Below are 24,443 nucleotides of genomic sequence, written 5' to 3'. Positions count from 1 at the left end.
TCAGAGAGGTAATAAATCATTGAAATCACAAAACACATGGGACCCTTTGACATTTATGAAGATTATTTGCTTACAATTTATCTGCAAATCCCTGTTTATATCACTTTATATAAAACGATTTTTATGATGCAAAAATATGTTGCAATCTAGTCGAATAAATAGCCTATGACATAGACATTTTTCAATTAGAACACTGCAAAACATCGTTTGTGAATGACCAATTCTATTATCAAGAGTATTTTAATTATGTCACAGCAAAGATGCCTGTTTACATTCTTTCTTCTGTCCTCAGCCGTCTTTTGTGAGGTTAATAGTGGTCGCGCATCATCGAAACAAATTTTCGAAAAATTGATCGACATGAATGCCGATCTAAATGATAAGATCGATGGTATAGCGAGCAAATTACTGGATCTTGAAAAGAAGGAGAACCCCACATGTCCTGTTCCTTGTCAACCTGGTAACTATCTATTATCATTTCTTTAACGATTGTTTTCATCTAAATGTAGTTTTAGACTTGATATATTTAGCTATGTTTTAATTAAAATTAACATTTAACTTCTCTAATCAGCTTTTATAGAGCCTTTTTCCAACAATAAAACAAGAAATATGTTTTGAAATGTTGTTTTGCTTAAACTTGCATACGTTGATAACTTGATTTTATGACTAAACAAATGTTTTAATAATGCATGTTTTAACAAGAATCAAATGGGGGAAAAGATAACATATAATATATAAACTCAGCAAGGTACGTTTTTGTTTTGTCTCTAAAATTAGCTCTTATGAAAAAAGAATTAGACATGATACACTCAAAAAACTATTTTATAAGCTTTGTTTTTTGTTTCACAATTATGTTACCAAAAACTTTTCGTGGATAATTGAAGAAGTTAATAAGATAATTCCATATATCGCAAAACAGTTTTAATATGTTTGAAATATACAATAGAATATAATAGTATATACTCAACGATTGGACGATAGCGAGCGCGGGAATAGTCGCGATACCAACGAAGAGTCACATGATGGAAGTCAGCCAATCGATAACCGCACAGATAGCCGTGACGACATACCTCACTTCATAACATCCAATGAATAGGGGCTTGGCCGAAGTCCAAATATTACTCATCAAAATAAACAAATAGAAATAAAATGTGGGTCATGGAACGTTTGTGGATTAAATAAATTTGAAAACGATGATGATTTTCTTAAGTTTGTGAATACTTTTGATATTTTAAGTACATGTGAAACATGGAGTAAATTCAAAGGAGAATTCAATAATTTTGTAAATTCATATGTGCATTTTGACTTTGTTAGGAAAATGAAAGATAATGCATTGAGGAACAATGGTGGAATTAGTGTTTTCGTGAAAAGTACTATTCATAAACTTATATCAATAAGACAAATATTTGATCATTTTGAGAACTGTGTTGTACTATACTGTAATTTTTCAAAAATATTTGATTGTAATGACATTATCATGTATTTCACATATATAAGTCCTGAGGGAAGTTCTTACTATAATGATAGAGACGATAAAAACGGTATCAATGAAATGTTTAGTCATTTTGAACAAATTACATATGAATACCCGGACACCATGTTATTTTTGTCAGGTGACCTTAATAGTCGATGTAAAATTTTTTTAGACTTTATCCCATGTGATAATTTAAATTTTATTTTTGGTAATACTGACTATAATGGTAGTACTTTTGATATTGTACGTCATAGTAAGGATAATATACGTGGCAATAATTATGGTAAATGTTTAGTAAACTTATGCTGTATTTTTGATATTCATATACTTAATGGTCGTTTTCCAAGCGATAAAAACGGTGAATTTACTTGCTTCTCAAATGATGGATCGAGTGTTGTTGATTTTATGATCGCATCTTCTTCTCTATTTTCATACATTAAAGATTTTGAGGTTCTTACTAGAGATGAATCTGATCATTTTCCTATATGTTGTACTTTTGTGTTTCATAAAAAGTCTAATAACGCAGATAGCCAAACTGCTCAAATATCATTGAACACTTTTGATAGATATAAATGGCGTGTGTCTGCAGGTACAGATTTCTTGCAAAAATTTAGGGAATTGTTTCATAACCACTACACGATGATAATGGAATCAATTGATAACTCTGTCGATTCTGAGGTCGACTGTATTACTTCTATTTATAAAGATGCTGGAAAATGCATGCTTAAGAAATTTTGTTTTCATTCGTCTCAACCTCCGTGGTGGGATAACACATGTAATGAGTTAAAAGCTAACAAATACGCAGCGCTACGCACATTTAGATTAAGTAATTCCTCGTCTGACTTACGAATATATAAAGATAAACGAAATAGGTTTAAAGACTATTGTAATGTACGAATATCTGAATATCAGAAATCTAATCGATTAGAACTAGTATCAAACAGTAACAACCCAAGTTCGTTTTGGAAATTAGTGAAGAAAGGCAAAACTGTTACTATGTCTGATCCTTGTATTTCTTGTACAGAATGGTTCAATTATTTTAGAGATTTGTTGTATGACGAAAATTCAGTGTTTGTTGATCCTTATGTTGGAAACGAACATGATTCCGCCGATGAAACAGCTCAGACATTAAATGAACCATTCACTTTGCTAGAAATTAAACATTCTATATCTAAATTAGTTAATAATAAAAGTTGTGGCCCAGATGGCATACCTTCCGAATTTTATAAACATACATGAGATGAAATAGCGCCTATTCTGCATACACTATTTAACAAAATACTCGAAACAGGGCAATTTCCAATATCTTGGAGAAATAGCATGATTACACCAATTCATAAATCAGGGCCAAGTAATAATCCTGTTAATTATCGCGGCATATCTATTACAAATACATTAAATAAAGTCTTTACAGGTATTATAAATAAAAGATTATACGATTGGGCCGAAAATCAAAGAAAAATCGATGAATCTCAGGCAGGATTTAGGCGTGGTTACTCGGCTATCGATAATGATTTTTGTCTACAAGCAATGGTTCAAAAATATCTTTCTAAACAGGGTGGCCGCTTTTACTGTCTCTATGTTGATTTCCGTAAAGCATTTGATAAAGTGAATCATTCTAAACTTTTCTTGTCACTTGAAAAGAAGGGCGTTTTTGGAAATTTTCTTCGAGTTCTGAAATCAATGTATTTTCATCTCTCTTCATGTGTTAAAACAACTGATTTGTTTAACAATGTTATGATTACTGAATTATTTCCCTGTAACATTGGTACAAGGCAAGGTGATAAGACAAGTTCGACAATTTTTACATTATTTATAGACGAGTTATCTTCCCTTTTAAGAGAGAAATGTGGCACAGGCATTTTCATTACAAATGATATTCCTGATATTCTTTGTTTAATGTTTGCAGATGATGTTGCAAATTGTGCTGAAACTGCTACAAAATTACAACAACAACTTAATGTAATTGATCAATTTTGCTTGAACACAGGCATGGAAATTAATCTTGACAAAACAGAGATAATTGTATTTCGAAATGGAGGTCGTCTTCGTAATTATGAATCTTGGTCTTTTCGCGGTCAGCCTGTAAATACAACTGCTGTTTATAAATATATGGGTTTGTTATTCACTCCACAACTATCATGGAATGTAGCTCATGATAAACTAGCTTCACAAGCTCAAAGAGCAATTTTTGCTATCAAAGGTTATGAACAACCATTTGGTAATTTTCCCATAAAGGAACACTTTAAAATTTTTGATACAATGATCAACCCTATTCTTTGTTATGGATCACAGATTTGGGGGTATGAATTTAGTCCAACTACAGAATCTGTTCATAATATGTTCTGTAAGGGTTTATTAAATGCAAACACAAGCATGGTGTTAGGTGAATGTGGTAGACTCCCACTTTGTATTACTTATTATACAAATTGCATCCGTTATTGGTGTAAGCTATTAGTTATGCCACCATACCGTTACCCAAAACAATGTTATTTAATGTTAAAATCACTAGATGAAGCTGGAAGAACTTGTTGGGCTAGCAAAATACGAATACTTGTATACAGTTACGGATTTGGTTACATTTGGATTTCTCAAGAAATAGGAGATATGAATATTTTTGTTAGCATTTTTAAACAACGCATAATAGATTGTTATACTCAAAATTGGCATGATAATATTAACAATGCCAGTAGATGTCACCATTATTGTTATTTTAAAAGCTTATTAATGTAGAACGATATCTTCTAATAGAAATCCCTGTAAAACATAAGAAAGCATATGCTAAATTTCGATGTTCAAATCACAAACTTAATGTTGAAATCGGTAGGCATTTAAATATACCTTTTCAAGAACGCTTTTGCAACTTTTGTCTTGAAAATCATTTAACTTATCATATTGACTGTGAATATCATGCTTTTTTCATTGTAAAAAATATTTAGAAATTAGAAATACCTATTTACTAAACTGGTATAATTCCGGAAATGAATTACATAACTTTTATGAATTACTCTCATCAAATGATATTTTTATAATTAAGGTGACAACGGAGTCAATTATCACTGAAAATACCTAAAATGAGATTTTTTGCTTAGTAGATTTATCAACCTTTTCTGAACACATTTGTGATTTAATTTTGGAAGCAGTTAGTCCAAAAAATGTGTTTTTAAACGTTTTAAAACGGTACCTGTACCATTTTTATCTGCTATTCGCGTAACCTGTCAATTATCGATAAACGCCCGCCCCTTTTGGGCTTCAAGGGAAATCGAGTTCCTATAGGTGAATTACTACCCCAACGGGGCCAACCCACCTTTCGAGAAAAAACCGTACATCTTTTAGAATATCGTCTACCTTTTTATTTATCTTTTTATAAATAAGAAATTATCGGTCAAGTACGTAAATAATTGTATGAAACATAAATAATTAAGCATTAGCGGCAATTCGCACGACCACGGGGTTTGATTAAAAATATAGTGCTAAAATATCCATAATGTGTGAAAATAATTGTCTATCCCGTAAAATCTGATATGAGTTTATGGACTTTTTTACGGATTTCAAGGACTGCTTTACATTCAACCTCGTAACAATTGTAAGTAAAAAACAGCAACAAAAAACGACAACATTTTTATGTGAACTCCCTATATGACTTGTGTAAAGGTGTCCCTGACAAATTTCTAAACCCATTTATTAGGTTGTCTAAGGATGATTATTTCTCTATGATCAGTTTTAAAAAAGATAATAAAATTATATTATCAGTGAATGCTCTTGAATAAAAATTGTTTTTCGCCCCCCAGTAAATCCGAACACAGTACTAATAAACCTTGGACAAAGTATGGAATTTTTTGTATATCCCAGTAGAAACTGGATCTCTATGTCGTGCATAGATGATACGTGTATTCATGATAATAGAAGTCAAGAAGGTCAGATCATAATGATCGAGTGATACCTTTTATTACTATTAAAATATGTGAAGCATTTATATCAATTTGGAGGAAAAAATATATAATATCCCGTTCTTATTTGTACATCTACCATGGACTTTAAAAGACCGTCAGAAGCTCAGTTTTTTGTTATTTTAATTTATATTTTAACGGAATTTCATACACGAATACACAGACAGATTGACACTGGTATAATATAATAATAATGCTGATGATAATAATAATAAAACTTCAAAAGTGAAACAATTAAATACCCCGCTAGCGGTGCGCAAATACGTTCCATCCCCCCCCCCCCCTCCCCACCGAGTGCCTCAGATTTTACCGAAAGTCACGTGACATGTGCGACCGACAGTAAATCACGTTAAGATTTGAAGAAATTTCTGTTATAAAACTGATATTAATCAGCAACTTTTTAATTGGTCAGATGTCACTGGGTCATAAAATGTTGTTAGAGTATGTTACCGCAACTTGTGACCCTCTCTGGTGCGATATTTGTGTATTATGCAATTATTTAGCGTGAAACGTAGGGGTCCGAGAGAGAACAGCCGATTTATGACACTTCGTTTTTGATGCGGGTCGGACTAACTTTGAATCGGCCGTAACTTTTTAATAATCAAGCAATTAACATGCGGTTTTAAAGCACATGAAAGGGAATTCATTTACGGAGGGAACCGTGTCAGGGATTTTGTTTGCTCAATCAGCGACTTAATTATCTTTAATTACGTAATATGTATGGTGAAAAAAGTCGCATAAAATGTTTGACGTTACGTAATATTTTTTTGAGAAAAGATAGAAAAAAATTGAGACACGGTTCCCCAGATATTATAAGTATGTTTATTTTCCAAAAGTTTGATGACAAAAAAAAATAAAAAATGACTTTGATATGACGATTTAAAAATTTTTAGGATTTTTATTAAAAATCAATCATTTACAAAGGCATGTTTTTCAAATATGTTATTTTTTATGATGATCAACGACATTTAATGCACAACGATTAAATAAATAACAATTATTACTAAAATAAGTTGGTTTAAATGACATTTATGTGAGTACCACGGAAAGTGTCTGTTGTCACCTTAAGAAAATCTCTACTTATATTTACCACCTCATGATATCTATAGCACAGTAGCATTTAAATGTAATGATTGTCAAAACTTGTAAAAGACACAACCTTATAATGTTAAATATCATATTTTGTATGACATGTATTTTGGGCCGGTGGCCTTTATTTACTGAATAAATCTTTTGACTTGACTTGACTATAATAAATAATGTAAAATAGAGAGAAATAAAACGTAAGAAAGCCCAACACGGCAAAATTGACAATTTTGTAAGCTCGGTTTGATTGAGCCTTTTCATGGACGGTACTGGTAAGTGCAAGTTACCGTCCACGCCCCCTAGCACCTGCTTAATCTTTCAAACTAGAGTTTCAAACTAGAAATTTTATAAAGTAATAATACGTCGTATAATATTTTCATTCATGCCAGATCCTGACCGCGGAGGCTGATGCGCTTGTTAAGGTTACTTTCGGGGCTCTTGTGAGAAGTTAGAACTAAAATAACAAATGGAAATTCTATAACTATTTGGGTAGTTTTCCCAAGGATGAAAACGTTTTCAGATGGCTCTCAATCGAGAAAAAATTCAGTATAATTGTTATCTTTTTCTGCTCCTCCGGGATCTTTGAATACAGAACTTTGAATTGATGAAAATTAAGTATCGCTCAAGCCGGTGCTGGGGTTGAGGGTTGTTGCACTTTCTCTTTATTCCTCATTGTAAGACTCAATCAAACTGAGTCTGCAGTTTATTTTGCTGTGAATAATGCTTCCAAAGGATCACTCTTTGTACAGATCTTATAGAATAAGTTATTAAAAGTGATATACCTTTAAAATACTAAAAACCTCAATTGTTTTTTTTTAGTGTGCCAGCCAAACGAGATGTGTTTTAACCTTGATGCAACTGGAGCAATCACAGGACACATACCTGGTGTATCTATAGTTTCTCCAATGACGTTGCCAATCGACGACAAGCCTTGCAGCAGACAAATTGTATTAAAGGTATTGCTCTTATTACAGTTTAAACTTGTTTCAAGAAGAGTTTCTCTTGCCGATAGATTCATGAAACGCATATTAATATATCACTATAATTATGAAACGTTTGGTTTACAACTGTTTCTATGTATCTTGGTGAGCTATTTGTAGACGGATCTGTGTTTTCATTGAAGGCCACAATTCCTTGTTGATATTTGACTTAAAATTTTATATTATATGCTCATTCAAAAATATTTTGAAATCAAACTGGACTTGATATTCCACTTAATGTGATGAATCGCACATTTTGTCTTGAATTTGAACATAATATAACTGTAACTATATAACTAGAAAATATAACGTTTGAGCAAAATGTCAGATCATGTGCTTACTCTGTTTTAAAGAATAATTATTCTAATTGTGAACAATGACCAAATATAGAAAAACATTGCAACGCTATTTATTAAAATCAGGCTAAAATAGCGGACAAATAAGATCCATTGGCATATTTTTCAAATGAAATATCATTACTTCAAAAGAAAAGTAAATTGTTCCGCCTTAATGATAACTTCATACTTAAATTACTTTAAATAACATGATAGCGTTCGTGTAACTTTACGTGCGTCCTTTTCTCGTAGTCCGGTTTTAAAAAAAAGTTTTAAACATTTGGCAGAACTTGTCGCATACAAATTTGCATTTTATAAAATTGTTTTTAAAAAATACTGAAGGAAATTTAAAATTGCTGACAAAAATTACAGATATAGAGAAATCGATCATATTTATTTTTTTCAAACGTATTTTTGAATTTATCCCGTAAAATGGTATTTTAATCAAATTAAATAATTTACTTTACTGATATTACATCAAAGGTGTATTGCATTTTGTTTAAATAAAAATAAAAAACCCCGAATTGTTTTTCAAACCCCCATTTAAAACCCTTGGACAAATTAAAGAAAATTTATGCAAATTTAAAAAATGGGCTATCCCAAAAGGTGTTTTAATTTGTTTTTTGCAAGTTATGACAATTTTTTTAATTTTTTAAATGTATATGTTATAAAATGGTTCCAATATCTAGTACATGCATAACTGCAACAAATGATCTTGCTGTATCATAACACAGTGATTAATAGTGTGAAGCAGGAGCTGCGTGCTCGGCTATTTTTGAGAGTAAGAAAAGGCGTATAAATCTGTAAAAGGGTGACTCAAATTTTTGGGACCTGAGCCCGTCAAGTCAGAAAGTCAAGATTAATTACATTTTTGTGACGTTCTAACTCAATTCCTTCAGTATATTTGTGGGACGAGAACAATAGCTCTGACTGCTTTTCTGAATAGTCAAGCTTATAAACATCACTTTTTGTCATGTGTGGTTAAATGTCACAATATATTTTTTAGATTATATTTGAGATATAGTAATGTAACTCGGATATCAATACTGAACGCTTAATTTATGTAAACAATGCTCATTCATTGGATATTTGCAGATACTTTTTTTTTGTAATACAATATGCCAAAATATTAGAGCATTTGTCAGTTATTTAGTTATTTTAGTTTTAAATTTGTGCGATTGTTTATAAGTGACAGTGTCAACCTTATGTAATGACTTTTTGGCATTTGTTCTAGCTCATCTACGCAAGAAAATACTATATTTTCCTAAACTTATTGATTAAAGGTTAAAAAGTTTTGAAAAATAGTTTAACTTTTAAAAATTGTGCCAGAAGTACGAAAAATAAAAGGGTTTTTTTTATTAATAATGTTGATGGTTCACTTCTGAAAAATTGAACAGCGTTTTGGTCTACTGAACCCCCCGAATGAAACAGAAAAATCGTGTTTTCGCTATCCAGGTCGACATAAACCGATCTTCCAACCCCCCGGGTGCTTAAAATCAAATGTATTTATCAAATGTGACCCAAAAACTTTTGTTCAATTAAAATGTGGGAAACCAAAAGGGATGTAAGTGGAGTCTTGCGTCAAATATAAAAAAAAAATTTTGACAATGTTTTTCCAAGTAAAAATTTCATGAGCAGTGTTCGTAGCCCTTTCGATAAACGGACTGCTTTTTTAAAAGCAAACAAAGGTTTGAAAAATCTGAAAACTCGAATGTGAATGAGCTTATTTATTGGGCGTCCATGGCAAAATGGTTTTAAGTCGCTGACTTGCTTGTCGCAGCTGTAGATTTGAATCCCACCAGAAAATTTGTTTGTATATGTTCCCGATATCATTGTGCCTGAGAATATGCACGGACGGGCAACTGAGGTCTTCCTTTATAGTAAAGCTGGGAAGTCGACATATGACCTGTTTGTCGGCGTGACTTAAGTCCAACAAAACAAACACTCCAACAGGTATATTATAAATCAGCCAATTAAAGGTACATAAAAATAAATTTGGCTTGATAAATTATCATTTACTAGTTATTTACTTCTATAAATGAGATTTTCAAATCAAATATATGTTTCCAAAGAATAAGCGGTAAACAATTTAAAACAAAATCGACAAAATTAAGTAACATAATTTGCACATAACTGCACGGTCGAATTGTTACATATTGCAAGAATAATTTTAAAAAAAAGATCTTTGTACACATATAAATTACAAATCGTACTCCTGTTGCGATATATCTCTGACTTCATTATTATCTTGAATAACATTGGTTCATATTACGATTTGTAGTCCGTATGTGTAAATTTTACGGGCTTTACCTGAACTTGTCCGAAGATTACCATACCGTTTGCACTGACAGTATAAATAGTATGCGATTGACAGGTTAATATAGTTTAAACTATACAAGATGACAGCCTATTTGATTTGACCCATTCGGCTACAGACCAAGTGCTGTTAAATAAATACGTTTGAATGCATTCATAGTGTACTATTTGTAACGAAATCGAGATGCTATTAAGTTTTAACAAATGAGTTAACAATTATAAATAATGTCAAAATGAAAAGACGATTACTCAGTCAGGTGGTGTATAACTCAAATTTGATTAATAAAACCAATTTACAAATATCTACCATTTAACCACCCAAATCATTCTTCTATCTTCTAGGCGGGGACGGAGCCACTCAGAGTTACGATTCTGAAATACATGGACGAAACCAGAATATAGAAGTACATGGTAATGACCACTGTATTGGCATATCAAGCAAGTAAGTTCTTAACTGGTCTATCCCTTCTGTGCCCCCTCCTTTTTTGTTTTGGTGCCTTCTGGGTGCCCTGCTGGTGTGCCTGGATTGTGTCGTGTGCTGCGTTCCGAGAACGCCATCTTGAAATGTTTGTTGTTTTTGTTTTTTGTGTTTTTAACTACTGGTAAATATGTAAATTTCCTTTAAAGATCAACATCCGTAAGTTTCTAGAACAAAATTCGTTTTCTGTGGCCAAAGGTTTAATGTTTTGTTTTTTTTAGATATTTCGCCTTTAGACTAGCTTTGTAGAAACAGGATCTTGGCATGGGGTAGCACATGATTTGAAAAAATGTACATTATGTTATTACTCAGTTGGGGACGAATTCAATACCGTGTAGAATGTAAATATTTTGATTAACAAAGAAGAAAAACCTACGATCCAATTATTACATCAGACGAAACATTTATTCGTTTGATAAAATGATATACAAAAACAACCATAGCATTTTTGAATATAAAAACTTATCTGTAAATTAAGGACATTGTTCAAAAAATAATATAACGATAATTAAATGCATATAACATGTGTGATTTTTTTATATACAAATGTTTTGTGTGTTAAAAGTACTCAAAGTACTCTCCCTTTACGTGTTTTGTGTAAGCATATATTTTTGTATGTATTCTATTGAGCCTCGAATCCTTGTTAATATTTATTTGTTTATGTTGTTAATATCTTGACCCTAGAGAATTATGGGAATTTGAAGTTTAAAGGTACTAAGTATTCCTATAAACTTATTACTTAGATACATAACTATCAGTTTTATTTTATGTTTTGCAGTCACCCTGATGCTTTGGAACAACCAGCAAGCTTAGTGAATGTGTGGGTTCGAAACAGTTACGTAAAAATAGCGAATGACAACGGATTAGTTTCCTCCAACTGTTCATCTTGCTTGTTTGCTCTTGGTGGTCAACTGGATGATGAAGGACCCGAAAACGAGGACATTTTTATTGCGGCAAATAGAGTAATTAACACACCTCCCGGTGACAGAGTAGGCAATGGACTCTGTTTCATGAAGCTGCGTTGGGTATCCGGGTCAAATGAATGAGTCTTTAGTTGTCCAGAAACAATTATAAATGAAAGGAATGCAAATAATTAAAAGTATAAACGAAACATGATCATTGTATTTTCATTAGTTCTATTTACCTTCAACTTCTTCATAAAAACAACACTATGTCTAAGATTCAAAGCGATGTGTAAACAAAAGTTATTATGATATTTAAACACCGGTGTGGTATTAATTACTCACTATTTAAGTTGCAGTGCTGAAATGAAAACAAGGTTATTTGTTTGCATGTCGTTACGCATAATATGAACATGTTTATTTTCGATATATTTAATCATTCATAACGAAACACTCTTAACATTCAGCAAGTAAAAAAAAATTGTCAATCTGCTTTTTGTTGCAACCGCATAAAAGAGGTTTATTACAAATAAAACACAAAAAACACCTTCAATGCATTACAAGAGTGTATAATTAGTTAGCAGAATTCACACAAAATGACTAAATTATAAACCTTCACTTGAAAAACTGGACAACTCTCACTATATTTGTATGGGCCTTAACAAAGCAGTCCCCAGTATTTGGCCAACAAGAAGTTGAAGATTACGGCACGTATGATCTAAATGATAAAAATGATGTGACATTCTAGTGCGGTTAATTATCACATTTCCCCCACTGACCCCCTTCCTGAAAAATGCATCCATTCCCCTAAAATCACCTTTCATCCAACCCCAACACCCATTCTCTCTTTTTACGAATATTGATCAGCGTTTGTGTGTGAATCATTTCGTGTCTGAATTTGCCCCTCCAAGCACCCCTTCCCCTCCCCCCGGTGACTGTATGTGCCACATTTAGTCTCCTACTGCTAGCCTTTCTAGTAGTCTTGTGAGGCTTTCTTTTCTCCCCGTGAACTTTGCTATTGCTTTATGATCTTTATCTTAATATTAAAGTCAAGTGTGCGTAATATATTAGTATAAAACATAAATTTATTCTAAAATATGCTGATAAATTTAACTGGCGTTTTACATGTAATCAGCTGTCTATAATTATCATATCCTACAAAATTGATTTCATGTTTTATGTCCGCTGTTTATATTAATGTTCTCGAGACATGTTGCATAAATAATTCATTGCTAATCATAATTTACAAAATAAGAGGATTTCATTCGAATAATGCGATTATGATTCAGATATGTTATTATGTTTGTACCGTGTTATGGATAGTTGTCACGTTCTCCGAAAGAAATAATACGAAACAATTTTAAACCAAATGTCACGGTGACATATGTCTCTGTCTCGTTACCCTAGGACAATAAATATAAAGAGTTTTGAATTGCATTTTACAACAAACAACAACTGTACGTATTTTACGTAAAAGTATTACTTACAAACATAACCGTTATTAATTACCTAATATATAGATGCTTAAGCTTTTTTTTAAAAACTGACATGGTTTAAAAATACGGTTATTGACAAAATTGCCAATGGCTTACAAATATGAGCAACACTGGCATTAAGCAACGAGTGCTGTTTAAAAAAAAGATATAAAAGCAAATAGAATCTTTTCTTTCCGATTAGTAATCATCAATATTTATCACAGCAATAAAGCATGTAACTTCTCGCATAGCTTAGCAAAAAGTTTTAATCTTCAGTTCTTTAACAATACCTGACTTACCGCAACTAACAGTATCTTAGCTCTTATACAATGTATCCTATAGTCGAGATATTCTTTGAACTTATAACATTTTAATAAAATTAATGTATTTTTTGTTTTATTGTTAATATACAAAAAATATGTGTTATGGATAGATATTTTTATTTACAGTTGGTGCTCACAAACAACAAAAGCCCATTATATCGGTTATATTTCTTTAAAACATATTCACATTTAATACTATTTTAATATCATGATTTTTATTTTTGAGAATTGTTTAACATTTCTCAATTCCGTAATTCTGTTATTCATCTTACATGTTGGCCCTTCTTTAAAAAAAACACACAATCCAACATTAAATACAATACACCATAATGACAGGACAACATCCTGTCTACATAGGGAGTGTGGGAAATTTTGTGTTCTTCTTTAAAATTAACAAGATTTGCAAAATGTAAATATTTATTTTTATACAGCTTTGAACAGATTAAGTATCTTAATTTTGATAAAAGCTTTTTTACATGACTGTATAATTGCCCGTTACATAAGGCTGTAAACTAATTTGCAAACGAACTTGAAACCACTGTCTTATGAACAGACAGAAAATTATTAATAAGCGAACTAAAAACGGCACAATTCGAAATAAAATACAAAAAACTACTTCATAAATTTACAGCCGCCGTGTATATACATTTTACAAAATGTCAAGCAATCCAAAAAAAGCAATTAATCATGTTGTATTTTAATATTCACAAACTACAGTGGCACCGCAATAACATGATTATATCATATCCTTCGAATAAAGTAAAATACATTTTATGAATGAAAGCAAACTTTATAAGGGGATTTATTCATACGTAGCTTCTTTTTTCATCTGGTAAAAAGCAAATACTAAAAGCAGTATCTCGTAAATAATGATGGGTTAAATTATCTTACTCTGCTTTGTATTCCATCTTACTGAGATCTATTCGCCTATGAAGTTTTAAGTTTTTATCAAAGATATTTTTCAAGTAACGCTCAAGAAAAAACTAAGCATCACAAAGTAATAAACAAATTAAGCATAGCAATTATAGCAAATCGCAACAACTGAAAAATTATGGAAGAAAGAGTTATTACTCTTGCGCACTGCGTTCCATCTGAAAGATATCTATTCCCCTAGTGAATTTTCAAATGATAAAAATGTTCGGGTTACGTGCCGGACAAAAATTAAAAACAAATAATTTACATGATTAAGTTACTCGTTTAAGATATTTTCAAATATAAACAAAATTCTTTTTGGTCGACTACGCATACGATTATGGTATCATTTAAATGCAAACATGCATTGATAACATTATAAACAAGAAACATTATTGAAATGGTCCTGAAACCCTGCGCAACTTCATTGAACAAAGTCCTACACCGGTCCTATAATTTACCCCAGTGAAGATAACCCTATTTGCTCCAATGTAAATGTCCTCATTTTCCTGTCCTTGAGCGTCATTTTGGCCATTCAAACCAAATAAACATTCACTGCAGTTTGAACGAAGGAAACCGTAATCATTTGACATTTTAAGATATTTGTTGCGTACCCAAAAATTTGCAAGACTTACTGGGTATTCCAATGCGTTGTAGTGCCTGCAAATACAAAAGAAAAGTTTGATGAAAACATATGAAAATTGAAATTCATTATTAACACTGGAAATTCATATGATTGTTAGCATCCTGCTTCAAAAAATACAGTTAAACATATTAGAAAAAGCTGTGGAATGAACGATTAGACTGTTTACATTCGGTTATAACTTTTGAATCTGCAGATTCATATACAGGTACTGGAATTAAAAGGATATTTTTCTTACATGTCCTGTGTACTTGGACAGTGGTCATTACCATATACAGCCAAGTCACGTGATGTTCCCTGTACTTCAGCATCATAGCTTTGGGTTCCAGAATCTCCTTCTGTGATATGGTAAAACATTGTTTTCTTATAACCTTAATTTGCTACATTTTCATTCGTACTATGTTTGCAACTAACAAATGACACATTGTATCAAATACCTACTGAGTACATTTGTATAATCATATCAAGTTCAAATACGACACCTAGCAAAATTTTATTCCATTGTTTCTCATTATTTGTTTTGGGATCCCGGACAAAATAAAAACGTTTTGTTTACATTATATAATTAATCATTTATTTATCTATTTATATATTTATTAATTTATTTGAATTATTGTTATGCAATGAATTATTTTGAATTATTTTAATGTTTACTTATAAATGGAAATGTTAACAATAAAGAGGGCTAAGTTAAATTTAATTTTATATAAACTCGAACTTTGTTTTTTTATTATTATTTTTGATATTTGACGCAGTATAAATGTCATCCTGCTATTATATCGATGGAAAATAATTACATTAAAGTACACGATGTGCATAATTCAGGATGTATTTGAATTCATAACAATCATGACAAGATCAATAATTTTATTAAAAATTCATACGTACTGTAACCATCATTTGTCCGGCTGTCGCCAATATTAAACATAAAACCGCTTCGTTCGCCATTTGAAAGATACATTTGGATTTTTAACATTCGCTGTGCATACAACTTCGTGTATAGTTTTTCGTCCTCAACGCAATGCTCTAATGTTTTTTCCTTTGCAAAATGAACCTGAAAATAACCTTTGTATAAAATTTATAATGAAAGTCAGTCAATATTTCTAAAAAAACGTGTATATGATATTTTGAATCGACTATATCGACAGAATTATGAAAGTCATTCAATATTTCTAAAAAAAACGTATATATGATATTTTGATTCGACTATATCGACATAAATTTATAACACTTATGGCGAAAGTCAGTCAATATTTCTAAAATTATCGACGAGAATGAATACAGACAAAAAGTAAAAATGTTACAATGGTAATCTAATTTCACAAGAAATTTCACTGAAACATAAAAAGGTGGTGAACCGAACAATAGTTAACAGTTCGATTACTAAGTTGTTAAAAACATTATGTCGATCCGTCTCACACTTGATTTATAATTTGGCAATATGTCATTAGAATTGCCAATGGTTTTATCAAAAATGTTGAATCAGATATAGTTATATAATTAATTCGTTTGTATACTAGTAATAAATGGCTTGCAGTTTTCGAAAAAAAATATGAGAACTGCCTTTTCAGGTACTAAATCTGTTTCGAAGTGGTTGTTATCCTTTATGCTTTCACATAAATACTGTTTATATCAACAATGTCGTCGAGCATTACAATCAAAGGAATAGTTCCTTTTTAACGACGTTGTTTTATTTATTATTTTTATCTATTTATATTTTTAATTTATTTATCATTTTCTTTCATCTGTAAAATACCTTAAATACAGCTTGTCTGCTGCATGGTTTGCCACCAAACCGATGGGTCACACCGGAAGTTACAGAAACACCAGGTATATGACCACTGACAACTCCAGTATCATCAAGGTTTACAGTCATTTCACCAGACGGATAAACTGAAAATTATTGTTTCAAGATAAAACAATTATGAAATATATTTCAAATGGCTGACATATCATATTCATAACATATTTTTTTTCAAATCAATAATTAAATAAAGTGCTCAATATCATCAAACATTTTTTTAAAAGTTCTGTATGAAATAAGAATAAACGCTGTAATTTCATATTTACTGTTAATACAGATACGTGTAGAGATATGGATAGATTATATTCCTTCAAATCTTACATATGAATCAAAGTTATAAAATACGACAATACTACATTTGTAACTATATTTAATAATTATTACAAAATTGGGTACGACTTCCACTGATTATGAATCGTCAATACAAAGTACATTGGATGTCCAGAAGAATGCATAAGTTATGAGAATAATCTAAAAGCACCACATTGTAATGTGGAGGTGAACCACTGGGTTGGACGACATACTATCTGTATGTGTAGAAATATTCGCGGGCTTCAAATTTTCGCGATCTTCGCGGTTACTTTCGATCCGCGAATTCATGTTCAGCGCGAATATTTCTACACCAATAATTTCTTAATAGTCATATTTTCGCGCATCAATTAAACAATGTAATCAGTGTGATCACGGCTGCTGTAAGTCTGGTATCCGTGGCACTTTCAAAGAGTAATTTTACCGTTCTGCTCTGTATATAAATCAGTTTGCTAGTGTATTATTGTTTGACTGATATGATTATCAGGGGGCAGGGGACCTAAAAATGAGCAATTTTTAGTTCCGTGAGGCCGTTAAACACATTACCAAATTTTTTTTGATTTTATAAACATGTGAAAAACTTACTGCTTGGCAGTATTCAAGGATATATGACAAACATTGAAAAAAATAACTATATGCATCCATTGCTCCATATAGTACAATCTGAGAGCAAATAATATTACCCCCCACCCATCCAAAATCAGGCTGAAAATAAAGGAATATGCCCAATCTTCATGAAGACGCATAACACTTAAGAATCCGCCTAATGTCTTTAATTATAGAAATTTTCTATAGTAAAATGATCATAAAGTATGAAAATGCTAAACAAAGTGTCTGTCATACGTTTAGATTTTTTGCAAAATTTTATCAAAGTTTCTTACTCGTTCTGTAGCAGATGACAATCTGAAATTTACAGTTTTTCAGCCTCCTTTTGAAGAGTCAAAAATGCATACAAAGCTACCGAAGGCTAAGTTTCGCACACAAACATATAAATTTAGCTCATTTCCTACATACAAATTACAAAGAATTACATCAACAAAGAAATATAAACAATTTTCAACACCTTCAAAACACCATGTCTGTATTATCAATAAATTTCACCGGGGCCAAAGTACGAATATGTCCCCTGCCCCCTTAAGTATTTTTATGTGCTCCCAATTGTCATATTTGCTGTTGTTTTATTGAAATATAGACAATTCTGAATAAAATGGTATATTTGAAATTTGAATAGTGTGTTTATATCTTATTTTATCCCAGTTTTAGAAAAAGGTCTAATTTCAAGGGAAATAACCAGTACAATGTCCATTTCTGTAGTATGACTGATTTTCTTCTAAGTGACAGAAAACTATATAGATGCATTTTTTCCTGGTTTCAGCACATTTTAAGACCCAAAGCAATCTTTTTTGTTATTTCAAGCATTATATTACATGATTTTCACCAAAAAATCAAGCATGCAGCTCTATTTCCATGCACAAAATGATGTACACTGCAAATTAGACCTCAATATATATATTATATGAAGATATACTTCTATGACTGGAATGAGCACTGATTAATTTAAAATATATAATGTTCATATAAATATATAGTCATATTGCTAAAATAATGCACTCTTAGTTCATTTTTAAAGGTAATTATTTTCAGATTTAAATATATTAAACAGCTTGGCTGTATTAGAGTTTACAATGACAAAGTAAAAGGGAGATAAGTACTATAATTCCAAAGTTTACCTTTCTGCTTATAACGGTCAAAAGAAAGACAAATAGTAGTTATTCCTTAATGACCTGACACTGTTTACTTCATTTAAGACTCTTAAACACAGAAAAATAAGAAACATAAGAATATTGTCCCCAAACAAATCTTTGCCCAGCTTCAGTATCAATAAGCACTTTGAGTTGCATGTACAATTAAGTTAATAATGAGACAAATTAAAAAAAACTTCAAATTTAAGTTATAAGCACAATGTTGCTAGGCGAGCAAAAGGCGCACTGTTTAAGAAAGGTTTTTATCCAAACTATGACATTAACAACAGTGTTAATTCAGCATCTTGTTCCAGAAATGTGGATTTACCAATTAACCAGTGTCCGGAATCTTTTGTGCGTCTTGAGCAATCAGTTGCGGATGATGTACTAAATGCTGCTGGTCAAAGACTTAATTCCTCAGTTCTGCCATTCAAGTTACGCCCACGCCGCGCACAGTCAAAGCCTGAAAGTGTGAAGGACAGTGAGTTAGCATGTGAAGGAAGCAATGAAAATTTCATTGTTAACTCTAAGAAGCTAGGCTGCATTCTGCAATTAGTGGCAAAACATAGCTGTATTCAGCCTAATATTAAAACTGTAGTGTCTGACAGAAGGGGGGTGTGTGTGGAAGTTACCATTAAATGTACCAACTGTAACTTTACAACAGGGGCTCAGTCCTTGTCCCAAACGATAGAACAGCGGCATGGGAAACCAAGTGGGACACTTAATTCTAGTTTGCTATTGCCAGTTATGTCATCTAAGATGGGCATTGCTGATGTGCAGCTTGTCTTAGCATGCCTTAACATTCAAGCACCAGATAAGAGGGGAATGCAAAGAAAACTGAACATTATGTCAGATCAAGTGGAAGATATTTGCCAGGATCAAATGTTAAAAAATCAGGAGTATGTCAAGACTATTACTCACCTGTCTGGAGCCTCTGCTGAAACAGATGTGGAATTCGATGCATCTTACACAAGCAGGCCACAAGCAAACAACATCACTGCCACACAAGTTTTCGCGCCTGTAATTGAAAAATCTACCTTAAAACATCTACCTATAGACATTAATGTTGGAAATAAATTATGCATGAGAAAAGAATGTGATCACAACAACAAGCATTGCAAAAAGAACTATTCTGACCACACATCAATAAATCAAGCTGAATCAGCATTCCTTAAAAAATCACTAGAAAAAATTAAAAAGCAAAATATTATAAAAGTTCGATCCGTCACGACAGATGCAAGTTTATCTCTCGCTAAAGCTATTAGAGAGCATAATGTTAAGACAAGCACTAAAGTGCAACACTATAAATGCTTTGTCCATGCAATGCGGAACATGCATAAGCAGCTTCGTGCAGCCAAAATCAAGGTCCCAAGAGGCATGGACCTTGCCGCATACAGGGCAAAATTGGCAACAAGTATTCGTATTCGTGTACGATTGGAACTTACCAGAATGCAGAAACTCTTTCACCAGCAAGATCAGTACATACAGAGAGCCAGAGATGCTATTGAAAACATTCTGGACTGTTTCAGTGGCAAGCACAATGGTTGCCGCCGGAAGTCAGTGGTTTGCCAGGCACGCCTAAAACAGCAAAAACAACGCATCTATTTGCCATATGGACGAAATCTTCAGTTATCGTCATGTGACATGAAAACATTATCAAACATAATAAATAAGTACTGTGGTGTTCAACAGCTGAGAGATACAGCAAAGCTGGCAACAACAAATATGTGTGAAAGCATGCATAGCCGAATGTTTTCATATGCCCCAAAAAGCACTGTATGGAGCCGTAACTTTTCCGGCCTATGCCACTCTGCTACTATCGGTGCCAGTATAGGTCGAGGACTGTCACTCCTAAAACTGGCGGAAAAATTGGGTGTCAAGGTTCGAACCGATGACCCGCTGTTTAAGTATGCAATGTACATGCAGCAGACAGCACGTTACCATACCTTAAGGAAGAAAGAGACATTCTACAAGACCGCAAAATATCGCAGCAAACAGAGGCGTTCGAGTAGAATGTTACTACAAAGCTCTCTGTATTCATCACAGTCAGCATCTGTGGAAGACCACATGTATGCTATTAATCTTAATAAATAAAAGACATTACAAATATAAACTTGCAAATTCACATACATTACAAATTGTCGGCACTATCTATAAAATATTTTACTTCAAATAAATTGTCATTACGGCTAAATGATTTCGACATCGGAATGGTAATGTACTGTGAATCTGACAATAACGAAATAAAATGGGCGCACTCACAAATCGGTTCAATATGCGCATTCTTGTTTTGGTCTTTTTAACAATGGAAAATTAATTTGAACTGATTAAAGAGAAATTTATTACATGTGTGAAATCAGTATGTTGTGTTTTGATTTCAGTTTCAATAAATATACTGTATTGTTGACATTGCTATTTTCCCTCACTGATTCTACTCTTAAATTGTCTCATTTGTGTCTTAATTGTAACAATAAACAACCAAAAATGAATAAACTTCTGAAAACTGCAAACAATGTGTTCATTATCATAATGCAAAGTAAACAGTGTCAACTATTTGCACATACCTTAAAGTCTACAAGCTGGATAGCCATAATGACCAGTACAAACCCCCTCATTAAAGCAAACTTTCCTTGCATTGTTAACACCCTGAGGCTCATAATTTAAGTGATTCAAATTTATACATAATTTATTATGACACAGGTGTGATACATGTATTTTCGGGTCAAGAACCTGACCAGTTTCTAAAAAATACACCGCACGGTGAACCCTAACTTTTACCCTGCGCCCTCGAAGCATAAAACGTAGCTGGCCGTAGCCATCTGTGTCCACCGTACCATGCCATTTCAGGCAATTACCAACAGACACAGATTTTTTGTCAATAACCGACATAACATGTGCTTTTTCATCACTTGTTAAAGATAAATTAAATAGAAAACTGGCCATTATGACTGTTTCTAGTGAAAATAAAAAAATAATAGTTAGTCAGGCTATAATAACTAGGATTTTCATATAGAAAATGTAAATGAGAAGACATTTCTACAAAAAATTAACCTTTAAGGCATCAAACTGTTAAATTATATGTTAAAATGTTAATTTGAGCAATACAAAGCTTTCTATAATCAATAAATATGCATTTTCATGATGCTTGGGTAACTAACAAATTTTGTCAATTTTCAGTGTATTTATTACCTCCCTTTAATAAACAGGCCATTTGCTTTTCAGAAGTAGGTTAAATCCAATGAATTGTATCAAATAATGTTAATAAGTGTCTTACAAATGTTTTGCAGTAAAAAATTGCTAATTTCAAAACATTTTCAAAAAATGAAATTTTCCTTAAGGGGGCAGGGGACCTAAAAATGAGCAATTTTTAGTTCCGTGAGGCCGTTAAACACATTACCAAATTTTTTTTGATTTTATAAACATGTGAAAAACTTACTGCTTGGCAGTATTCAAGGATATATGACAAACATTGAAAAAAATAACTATATGCATCCATTGCTCCATATAGTACAATCTGAGAGCAAATAATATTACCCCCCACCCATCCAAAATCAGGCTGAAAATAAAGGAATATGCCCAATCTTCATGAAGACGCATAACACTTAAGAATCCGCCTAATGTCTTTAATTATAGAAATTTTCTATAGTAAAATGATCATAAAGTATGAAAATGCTAAACAAAGTGTCTGTCATACGTTTAGATTTTTTGCAAAATTTTATCAAAGTTTCTTACTCGTTCTGTAGCAGATGACAATCTGAAATTTACAGTTTTTCAGCCTCCTTTTGAAGAGTCAAAAATGCATACAAAGCTACCGAAGGCTAAGTTTCGCACACAAACATATAAATTTAGCTCATTTCCTACATACAAATTACAAAGAATTACATCAACAAAGAAATATAAACAATTTTCAACACCTTCAAAACACCATGTCTGTATTATCAATAAATTTCACCGGGGCCAAAGTACGAATATGTCCCCTGCCCCCTCAGATTCTTGTGTAAGTATATACATGTGTTGTGTAAACACTAAATAATCAAAATATTGCACTAGTTCTTCAATAACGTTGTTTTATTTCTGATTACCGGAAGTCAACTCATATAATGACGTCAATACAATAACATATAAAAAGGCGCGTCACGCTAAACGTGACGCTAATATTGGCGCAATAACTCAGTACATACATATGTACGTAACAACATGCTTGAACAATACCATTGCATCACGCTATTTATTTCATAATCTATGTCATAAAGTTAACGTCTTTACATCTGATAAGATCATATTTTGTTTTGTAAAAAAAAAGCAATACAAATAACACAAACATTAACGATTTTGACTGATGAAAACACGTAAAACAAAACACACTCACATTCAGTGCTGTTTAAAACTGTGAAAAACAACGCACGTTAACGGACATTCTTTTATTTGCCATAATATGTCCGCTAGACAAATTGAATGTATTTGTCTTGTACAATAGCGTATTGTTTGACATCAGGTGTTGAAAATAACTGTGAAGTCCTACAATGATTACAGTAAAAAGTACATAACATGATAGAAGGCTGCTTGCACAAACCATATTGCCTATTTTCGTGTAAGAGTATTTTTTAAGCCTGATCGGTGTACGCGAATTTATGATTTTCAGCAGTCACCTCCGCGAATTCAAAATAGCGCGAATATTTGTATAGATCCCCAAAATGGACCTTTCCGCGAAAATTTGCTTCCGCGAATTTAAATACACATACAGTATTTAAATTGTGTTGCCTTTTGCCAATAAACACAAATTTACGACAAAGCTGATTTTCTTCGCATTTTTGGGTTGTCTATTTTTGCATTATTTTGCGAAAAATTGCTTTACATTTGCAAATTAGCTTTCATGAAATTAATTAGCCACTTGCCATTGAATGATATTCAGGGCGTCAATAATTATTATGATAATTCAGGGTCTTTTATCTATTTGAAAGACCCTGTTAAATTGTAATTTTAAAATTATCGTAGAAGATTTTTAAACTGAATGTTTAAGTATTTGTTAGGACCTTAGATATTATTAGGTCTCATCGACGGTGTTAAATTCATATCGCATCTTCTAGTTTTACTTTTGGAGGAACACCTCAGATGCTCCTGTGTGCATTATTTCACGTTCGTACAGTTTTCTATCAGGTTTTCACGCAGTATATACATAGCTAATAATTCTCTGAATACCTATGAAAAAGGGACATACATCTTATTAAAGTGAATAAGGCGACCGAATACAATAATAAAATGGTTGAATAGATTGCTCAAAAATAAGTTTCTCGACAATGATAAATCTTCAAAAGTTCATGTTTTACATGTGACATTGCCATTATGGTTGACACATTGATTCTTTATTTCCCTGAAACTGAAAAATTTAAATAACATTTTGTGCAATTACCTCTTCCGCTTCCTGAACCTACCCCGCCGCGTCCACCCTCTCCTCCAATAGAAGTACTTGTTGTACTTGTTGAAGTCGTATCCGTGTTTTTAAAGGCCAATGTTCCCAACTTCTGCCCCAATATGTCGTTGTAGTAGTTGTAGTAGGTTTACATTTTTTAGGGGTGGTCACACTTCCCTTACCAGTACTTGTGGTAGAAAGTGTAGTCACTTGTATAGTCGTAAGGGCAACCGTTACACACAACAACGTACACATGTATTTTTTCCATTTCCTTAGCGTTATGTTCTAAAGTTATCACGAAATAATT

At 32.2% G+C, this 24,443-nt stretch overlaps 1 protein-coding gene and 2 long non-coding RNA genes across 4 annotated transcripts; 1 reads left to right on the top strand and 2 right to left on the bottom strand.

The window, feature by feature from the left end:
- Positions 1-201: 201 nt before the first annotated feature.
- LOC132715412 (uncharacterized) lies at positions 202-11,701 on the top strand. Its single transcript, XM_060698405.1, has 5 exons — positions 202-457; positions 7,327-7,463; positions 8,567-8,603; positions 10,481-10,580; positions 11,395-11,701. The coding sequence occupies exons 1-5, from the start codon at positions 214-216 to the stop codon at positions 11,660-11,662; spliced, it is 786 nt and encodes a 261-aa protein (XP_060554388.1). The 5' UTR covers positions 202-213; the 3' UTR covers positions 11,663-11,701.
- Positions 11,702-15,765: 4,064 nt separating this feature from the next.
- On the bottom strand, positions 15,766-24,300 carry LOC132715411 (uncharacterized). The gene is made up of 3 exons (XR_009623683.1): positions 24,137-24,300; positions 16,628-16,764; positions 15,766-15,925 (listed from the first exon to the last, which is right to left on the bottom strand). It is a non-coding gene; the product is annotated as an uncharacterized LOC132715411 (long non-coding RNA).
- LOC132715410 (uncharacterized) lies at positions 17,969-22,551 on the bottom strand. Of its 2 annotated transcripts, none has more exons than XR_009623681.1 (4): positions 21,291-22,551; positions 20,172-20,304; positions 19,648-19,744; positions 17,969-19,189 (listed from the first exon to the last, which is right to left on the bottom strand). It is a non-coding gene; the product is annotated as an uncharacterized LOC132715410 (long non-coding RNA). The 2 variants fall into 2 exon arrangements; XR_009623682.1 differs by lacking the exon at positions 21,291-22,551 and adding an exon at positions 20,673-21,263.
- Positions 24,301-24,443: the final 143 nt, after the last annotated feature.

Source organism: Ruditapes philippinarum, unplaced genomic scaffold (assembly GCF_026571515.1).
Source record: "Ruditapes philippinarum isolate M1 unplaced genomic scaffold, ASM2657151v2 ctg9995_1_1_1_1, whole genome shotgun sequence".
Taxonomy (NCBI): Eukaryota; Metazoa; Mollusca; class Bivalvia; order Venerida; family Veneridae; genus Ruditapes; species Ruditapes philippinarum.
This window is presented reverse-complemented; position numbering and strand designations above follow the sequence as displayed.

Coding starts and splice junctions, on each gene's coding strand:
- LOC132715412 (XM_060698405.1), top strand. CDS start 214: ATGACCAATTCTATTATCAAGAGTATTTTAATTATGTCACAGCAAAGA. Junction 8,604..10,480: donor GTGCTCGGCTATTTTTGAGA/GTAAGAAAAGGC, acceptor TCTATCTTCTAG/GCGGGGACGGAGCCACTCAG. Junction 10,581..11,394: donor TGTATTGGCATATCAAGCAA/GTAAGTTCTTAA, acceptor TATGTTTTGCAG/TCACCCTGATGCTTTGGAAC.